The sequence below is a fragment of the Staurois parvus genome, unplaced genomic scaffold (genome assembly GCF_062004578.1).
Source record: "Staurois parvus isolate SC_StPar_1 unplaced genomic scaffold, SC_StPar_1.0 ptg000691l, whole genome shotgun sequence".
Classification (NCBI taxonomy): Eukaryota; Metazoa; Chordata; class Amphibia; order Anura; family Ranidae; genus Staurois; species Staurois parvus.
Window position 1 is genome coordinate 1,344,104 of NW_028318487.1, and position 8,397 is coordinate 1,352,500.

General features: G+C 46.1%; 1 protein-coding gene across 1 annotated transcript; it reads right to left on the minus strand.

Moving 5' to 3' along the window:
- Positions 1-225: 225 nt before the first annotated feature.
- LOC149446769 (uncharacterized) lies at positions 226-7,266 on the minus strand. The gene is made up of 2 exons (XM_089652726.1): positions 7,157-7,266; positions 226-3,196 (listed from the first exon to the last, which is right to left on the minus strand). Exons 1-2 carry the CDS (start codon positions 7,209-7,211, stop codon positions 309-311), a joined length of 2,943 nt encoding a protein of 980 aa, XP_089508852.1. The 5' UTR covers positions 7,212-7,266; the 3' UTR covers positions 226-308.
- Between the last annotated feature and the right edge of the window lie 1,131 nt (positions 7,267-8,397).

Sequence of the window (8,397 nt, forward strand, 5' to 3'; positions counted from 1 at the left end):
CATTTGACCGCACTGACAGTGAGAACACCTTGCCTGCCGTTGTGGCCATCGTCATTTTTCTATGCTTTTTAGATACATGCTTCGTCTGTATGTTTTTATTTTTCACTCCTTACAATAAACCTTGGATAATGCACTAGGTGTGTGCGCCACCTGATTTCTCTTTAAAAATGAGTAACGCCTTTACACGTTTCAGGCATGTAAGCAGGAAAAAGTGAAAAAAGGCAATTTCCTAATACAATATTTTATTTTTGATTGGCTGTTTAAATAGTAAAGATGTGCGCATTCACAGGAAAGGCACAAGAAGCAGTCTACAGAGACATGTAATTAAATTCTGCCCGTGATCCCACAGGATCCTCTTCATCTTCCAGTTTTACTGTGATGACGTTAAAGCTGGCATCGCTCTCAGCATTTTCAGATCCACCATCCACATCTTGTTCACCGATTTTCTCTTTGGGAAGATCTGAGCTCTTGGGACAGTGTAGGCCATCGGTGTGCGTTTTCTGGTGCTTTACCAGCATAACCTTCTTGGGAAAGCGAAGTCCGCAGTGAGAGCAGGAGAACGGCTTATCTCCTGTATGAACCCTCATGTGCTCTACAAGAGATGCCTTCCAGTTGAAACCCTTTCCGCATTCCGAACAGGAAAAAGGTTTGTTCCCTGCGTGGGTGGCCTTGTGTCTCGCGAGGCCTGCGCTGGTGTCATAGCCCTGTCCACATTCCAAGCAAACAAACGGTTGTTGCCCACTGTGCACCTTCATGTGCTTCTCAAGATGCGGCTTCTGGTTGAAACGTTTCCCACATTCTGAGCAAGAATACGGCTTCTCCCCGGAATGGATTCGCTCGTGTTTTACGAGGACCGAACGGACGCTAAAGCTTTTGCCACATTCCGAACAGGAGTAAGGTTTCTCTCCAGAGTGAGTTCTGTTGTGTCTGGCAAGGTCAGCCTTCTGCGTAAAACCTTTCCCGCACTCTGAGCATTTGTAACTGGCCCCCTTGTGGATTTTTTCATGCTGCGTAAGCGAAGAGTACTGCACAAAGCTTTTCCCGCACTCGGAGCAGATGAACGGCTTCCTCTCGGTATGGGTGGTCTGGTGCCGTACAAGGTGCGCGTTGTTGATGAAGCTTTTTCCGCATTCGGTGCAGGAGAACTTTTTCCCAGACTGGTGCATTTTCTCATGCTGCTTTAGATTGTACTCCCTGGAAAAACATTTGCCACAATTTGAACAGGAAAATGATTTTCTCTCAACATGGTGGTGGGTCATCTCAGACTCGGTCAAGAAATTCTTTCCGCAGTCTTCGTAAGAGTAGTCTGTGAAAAGCTCGGCGACCTTGCTATGAGTGCATTGATGTTCTTCCACATGGACCTTCTGGCTAAATCTTTTTCCGCAGGTGGAACAGGCAAAGGGTTTTTCCTCGCTGTGGGTTCTTTGGTGAGTATCAAGAGTGGTTTCATCAGAAAAGCATTTGCCACATTCAGCGCACAAATGAGGCTTGACGTCTGTGTGGGTTTGCTGGTGCTTAGATAATATTGACACGGTACTAAAACACTTCCCGCACTCAGTGCAAGGGTAAGTCTGCTCTCCAGAATGAATCTGGAAGTCTTTACAGGGTTCTAAGTTGTATGTAAACACTTTGCTAGAGTCTCCATTTGGACATCCTTCCTTCTCATGAACTTTACGATGTTGCTCAAGGCCGGCCTCCACGTGAAAACACTTCCCACACTCAGGGCATGGAAATACTGCCTTTATGTTATGAAATGCCGGATGCCTTTGATACACCTGCCCTTCGACATTAACCTGCAAGTCATTACGGAGTTCTGAATTGTCTGTAAACCCTTTGCAACCATCTCCGTTAGGACCTCCATTCTTCTCATGGACTTTCCCATGTTGTTCAAGGGCGGTCTCCTGCTGAAAACACTTCCCACACTCACGGCATGGAAATACTGCCTGTGTGTTATGAAATGCCGGATGCTTTTGATACACCTGCCCTTCGGAATGAACCTGCAAGTCATTACGGAGTTCTGAATTGTATGTAAACCCTCTGCCACCATCTCCGTTAGGACTTCCATTCTTCTCATGGACTTTCCCATGTTGTTCAAGGGCGGCCTCCAGCTGAAAACACTTCCCACACTTAGAGCATGGAAATACTGCCTTTGTGTTATGAAGCGCCTGGTGCCGTTTCAGGTTCCTCCTGCGTGAGAAGCTTTTGTCGCAGTCAGAACACGCAAATGGTTTTTCACCGGTGTGAATCCTCTGATGCTGCTCTAGATTGGCCCGTTTATAAAAACCCTTCCCACACTCGGGGCAAGAAAAGAGATTATCAGTGGAGTGGACTCTCTGGTGTTCTACCAATGAGGACTTCCAGTTAAAAGCTTTCGGGCATTCAGAACACGCAAAGGATTTCTCTCTAGTGTGAATTTTAGCATGCTCCAAGAGCGACGACCTCCACCTGAACACTTTCCCGCACTCAGAACAGGAAAAGGGCTTATTGCACGAATGGATCAGTTTATGACTAGCGAGGTCATCAGCAGTTGGGAAAGACGCCGAGCACTCCCAGCAGAAGTAACGCTTCTCCTCTGAATGAACGACTTTATGTTTTTCTAGATGGTTTTTCTGCCTGAAACATTTCCCGCACACAGGACAGGCAAACGGCCGATCCCCTGTGTGGATTCTATAATGTTTAATGAGGATGGAGCTCGCGCTAAAAGACTTGGCGCACACATTGCAAGAAAACGGCTTCTGCTCTGTGTGGGTTTGGACATGTTTACAAAGGTCAGACTTCTGGCTGAAAACCATCCCGCAGTCGGAACAGGAATACGGCACGTCTCCCTTGTGATTCCTCTTATGCAGCAAAAACGTTGGGTACTGAGCAAAACATTTGCCGCAGTCCGAGCAAACAAATGGCTTTCTGTCGATGTGAGTTATCTGATGCCGGATAAGATGCACTCGGTTACAAAAACCTTTCCCACATTTATGGCAAAGGAAAGGCTTGGATACTTGGCATGGTTTAGGATGTTCCTTAGGAACAGACTTGGTACAAAACAGCTTTTCATTTTCCAAGGGAGAAAGTGGCTGCTCCTGGGTGTCACTGGTCTGGAGGTCCAAAGGTGCTGGCTTGCAGTTGTCATAAAATGTTTCTGCATTGTGAAGACTTTGATGTGTTGTTATATTGTGCTGAAGTGTTACCCATTGCTTAGAATCTGCAAAAAAAATAAAAAGACAATCAATTGCGCATCTATATCAAATCAAACAACCTTTCCTGCTACTTCCAGCCCAGGCCAATTCTGACATTCCTCTCCTACATGTAAAAAAATTTTTTTTTTGCTAGAAAAATTACTTAAAAGCAGAGCTCCACCCAAAAGGGGAAGTTCCGATTTCAGGACTGCTCCCCCGCTCCCCATTAAGGATTGGTACCTTTGGGAAGCGGGTACCCAAATTTGACAGGTACCCGCTCCCACTGCCGGTCCGATCGCCCAGGTCAGGGCTTGAAATTTCCACTCGCCTGCTCGCCAATGGCGAGTGGAAATTATGGTGGGGGTGAGTGTGTCCCCCAGGGCCGTCTTGCTGAGCAGGCTCAGAGCTCAGGCCGGATCTGTCACTGGGACAAGCATAGGAAAAAAAAACCCTCAAAAAAAGCAAAACACAAAAAAAAAAATACCAAACAACCCCCCCCCCCCAAAAAAAAATAAAAAAAAAATATATCTATTAGACCCCACATCTCTGCTATGAAAAACCGAAAACGGAAGTGACAAAATCCTCATTTTTATACAGGATTTATATAGTGCCAACAGTTTGCTCAGCGCTTTACAAAATAAAGGGAGACAATACAGCAACAATACAGGGGGGATAGGAGGGCCCTGATCCTGGGAGCTTACAATCTAATAGGGAGGAGCTGGTGGTACAAAAGGTAATAACTGTGGGGGATGGACTAGTAGGAGGAATAGAAGATTCCATTGTTAGCTGAAGGCAGGATAGGCTTCCCTGAAGAGATAAGTTTTCAGAGATCTCCTAAAAGTGAGTAGAGTAGGTGATAGTCGGATAGATTGGGGTAGAGAGTTCCAGAGGATAGGGGAAGCTCTGGAGAAGTCCTGGAGACGAGCATGGGAGGAGGAGACAAAGGAGTTAGAGAGCATTGCTTTGGGTTTCTGACATCACACAGTGGGAGGAACAACATCACTTACACTCGTGTCCCAGAAGCCAGGTGTCGCCGGTTACATCAGTCAGGAGAGCCCGGTAGAGAAGGTGGCACCGCCTGAAAAAGTAATCCAGCAGCTCCATAGCTGCTAGGATTACTTTAATCTCATCTTTGCTGACGCTGCAGAGATAACTGAGATATCACCCTTCCTATCCAGCGACGAACCGGTAAATTGCTGGACAGGAAGCAGTTAAAGGGATAATTCACCTTTTGTTGGTAACGGAGAAATTTCATTTTCCTTATTAGGGCTCACCAGGGGCAGACTGACAACTCATGGGGCCCCCGGGCAATAGGGGATCATGGGGCCCCTGTGTCCTTGCCCAAACTCAAAAAAGCCTATGAAAAAAGATGCGGCTAAGAAGATGTATCTGCATATGTTTGTGTGTTTTGAGTAAGCTCATTGACTTTCAGCTTTCATCACTGGGTTTCTCCTCTTCTGCTCTCCTACGAAGAAGGTGTTGAGCGCACATCTGGTCTCCTCTTGCCCGTTCCACCTTTTCTGGTTATGGCAATGGGGTTCTGACCATGTGTGTTTAATTAGAAAACCATAAAAAGAAAGCATCTAGAACTATATTCAGGAAAGAACTACAGAAGATGGGTGTAATGGGTTGAATACACTTAGCCAGGGGCAGACTGACAACTCATGGGGCCCCCGGGCAATAGGGGATCATGGGGCCGCACTCAAACTACACCCATAAAAGCCTATGAAAGGTACCAGGGGCATCTCATGGGGCCCCCTACTGACCCCGGGCCCTGCCCGAGTTTCCAAATGGTCAGTCCGCCCCTGGTGGTGAGGACACTGCTGGACAGAGGGACAAATAAGTGACTATTTTAAGAGTCAGCAGCTACAGTTTTTGTTTTTTTTATTTTTTCAGGTGGAATGCCGCTTTAATTAAATGTTATATACGGTTTGATTTTTACCTACAAGTGTTTGTGAGATCTCTCTTTGCACATCTCGAAAAAAACCCAGAAACTTCATGTAACGGTGATAAACTTTTTAGCGCATCTAAGAGGCTGAAGTATGTTATAAATGATTTGTGCTGTGAAAAGAAATCCTTCCTCCGTAAAATCCCATACCTTTAGGCCCCTCGCAGCATATACATACTATATGCATTAAAGCCCGGTAGCTCTATATATGTTTAAGACTGGTGGAAGGAGGTTAAGATGGCAGGATTTTTTCCTTTCCATTATGAGGAACCAGGGGCAGACTGACAACTCAAGGGGCCCTCGGGCAATAGGGGATCATGGGGCCGTGTCCTTACCCAAACTAAAAAAAAAAAAAAAAAGCCTAAGAAAAAGGTACCAGGGGCATCTCATGGGGCCGTACTGACCCCGGGCCCTCGGCCAGTGCCCGAGTTTCCAAATGGTCAGTCCGCCCCCTGTGAGGAACTAACATTGTACATGATCTTTTTCAAAGAATGGAGAATATAACTTTTGGCACTTATGTTGAGGCTAAGGCCTCATGCACACTGGGCATTTTTGCAGGGCTAGTAAACTCCCCAGCTTGTTATCCTATGTGCCTGTGCACACACAACCTTTTATCATTGTTTTTGGTAGGGAGGTTTTCATGCTGAAAAAAAAAACAAAACACAGGACTACTGCGTTTGAAGGGGGTTTTTCAGCTGTAAAATCAGACGCTGTAAAATGTGCAAAACATGGCTAGGTGTGTTTTTGAACCTCCAGCACTTTTTTTAGGCAATGGACACTGGCAAATTTCATCATAAAGTAAAATTCCTACATTTCCCAGTGTGCTTTGCTGCTCTTAATTTCATTGCCAAGCCAACTGCATATTTGTGCTCCTCGCAGACGGAACATGAAACTTTTTTCCTCTGCGTGTAGCTCACGTATGCATTTAGCAGTTTTTTACTGGTTACTCACCAGTGAAAAAAAAATAAAAAATTGTATCGGTGCAACCCTAATTGCTTTGTTTTAGACCCAAGAACATACGTGGACTCTGACTTGCTGCAGCTTTTAATGCACACTGTGAGCTCACAGTGTGCAGTGAAATCAGAGTAAGCAATCTCAATACAACTGTTCAAAACTGAGAGTAAAGATAAAGTTCAGCAGCGTGGTGCCGTATTGGAACCAGACATGTGGTTTTCTTGATAACATGGATGTGGCTTTCATGGGAGTGGCTTTATATTGAGGCAGTTAACATAAGACAGGAGAGCATGAATTTGACAGGTACCCGCTCCCACTTCCGAGGGACATGCGACAGGTCCCAGAAGACTACGGGGCCATTCACAAAGCGCAGCAATTCTCGAGCATGCGCAGTTGGGCACCCAGCTGTGGGAGCCTCAAGCTGTCACAACCAGGTGCCCACACTGAAGATGCCGGCGGCAGGGAGAGAAGACGGCCGGTGAAAGCAGGACACCGCTGGACTGCGGAACAGCAAGAAGCGGGTTCTTCTACACAGTAGAGCCGAGTGGCCGACCCGGTATGCTAACACGGCAACAAGGGGGAATACCGGGCCGGCCGCTCCATATGACGCACAGACATTTCCCCCCATTTTTTTTGGGGGGGGGGGGGGGGGGAAGTGTGTCTTATGGAGCGAAAAATACGGTAGTCGGCGCCTACTGAACTGAGCTCTGATGGTGACTCCATAAAGTTGATGACCATTGCTATCCGCTAGAACATTCATGTCTATATATGATATTCAAAGGAATGAGATCTACAGCTGGTGCTTGGAGAATGTACAATTCACAACATATACAATTAAGGTGTGGATCCTGAAGAAGTGAACCCAAAACGTGTTGGTCACCTATACACTGCTAGGCAAACTGTATACATAAATATATTGTATCGGTTTTCTTTATGGAGTAAAAATTTCGTATTTTTTCAATTTTGTGTAATTTCTCTGTTACCATCCCCCCATCTATGGTTTCCCTGCCTTGTCTGGCATGTAAAAAGGAAGGGAGGGGTTGTTTTATCAATTCAAATGTTACTCTGATTGTTATGCAATTACCTGAAGAGGCACCAAGGAACCTCCATTTAGCTTTGGAACTCTCTGCCCCCGACATCCATGGCTCCTCTCCTTTCTCAATCCTGTGTATGAGGTCTGGCTTTACAGGGAGGTATCCTTGCAAACAAAAAGAAAAACCTAGTTATTACCACATGGCTGTGTTTCCTAGAAACCTCTAAGATGGCTCACATGAGAGATTGCTTTGTCCACCTCAAGAAATACAAGTCTAGCAGTTTAACCCTGTACCTACCGGGCACGTTCACCCCCTTCCCGCCCAGGCCAATTGGCAACTTTCAACGCTGTTGCTCTTTGCATGGAAATTGCGCGGTCAAGCAACACACTGTACCCAAATTAAATTTTTACCATTTTTTGGAGACAGATAGAGCTTTCTTTTGGTGGTATTGACCACCACTGGGGTTTTTACTTTTTGCTAAAAAAACAAAACAAAAAAAAAAAAACACCTCTTCGTTTCTGTTATAAACTTTTGCAAAATAAGTAATTGTTCTCCTTCACTTATGTGCGATGATGAGGTTGCACTGATAGGCAGAACTGATGAAGAGGCATTGATAGGCCGAACTGATAGGTACTTATGGGGCTGCACTGATGATCAGTTCTCTCATTATTTATTTATTTCAGGTACTTATATAGCGCCAACAATTTACGCAGTGCTTTACATATATATTGTACATTCACATCAGTCCCTAACCCTCAAGGGGCGTACAATCTAAGGTCCCTAACTCACATTCATACATACACATACTAGGGACAATTTAGACAGGATCCAATTAACCTACCAGCATGTCTTTGGAGGGTGGGAGGAAACCGGAGTACCCGGAGGAAACCCCCGCAGGCACAGGGAGAACATGCAAACTCCAGGCAGGAGGTGCCGTGGCTGGGATTCGAACCAACGACCCGAGTACTGCCAGGCGGAAGTGCTAACCATTTAGCCACTGTGCTGCCCAGTGTATCAGTGTTGACGTTTCCTGCGAGAATTGCTGGTTACCGCCTCTCTTCTCCTTATGCTGTCACAGCACGTGAGAAGACTACCAATGACTGTCAAGTCTATTGACACTGATCAGCTGTGAATGGACATAGCTGATCATATGGAGAAGGCAGTGGCGTGCAGTCTGGAGCAGCAATTTTCAGGAGGGCCCCCCGGATGGAGTGACAAGTGGCAGGGATAGGGACCTGTTGAGGCACTGCCTGAGCTCTGCCAGAAGGCTGCGCGCTGCTGGAAGGAAGGT

What these genes read in the sequence shown, in the direction of transcription:
- LOC149446769 (XM_089652726.1), bottom strand. Translation starts at nt 7,211, where the DNA reads ATGTCGGGGGCAGAGAGTTCCAAAGCTAAATGGAGGTTCCTTGGTGCC. An exon ending in GTTCCTTGGTGCCTCTTCAG is followed by an intron (nt 3,197 to 7,156) that starts GTAATTGCATAA and finishes TTTTTTTTGCAG; the next exon opens with ATTCTAAGCAATGGGTAACA.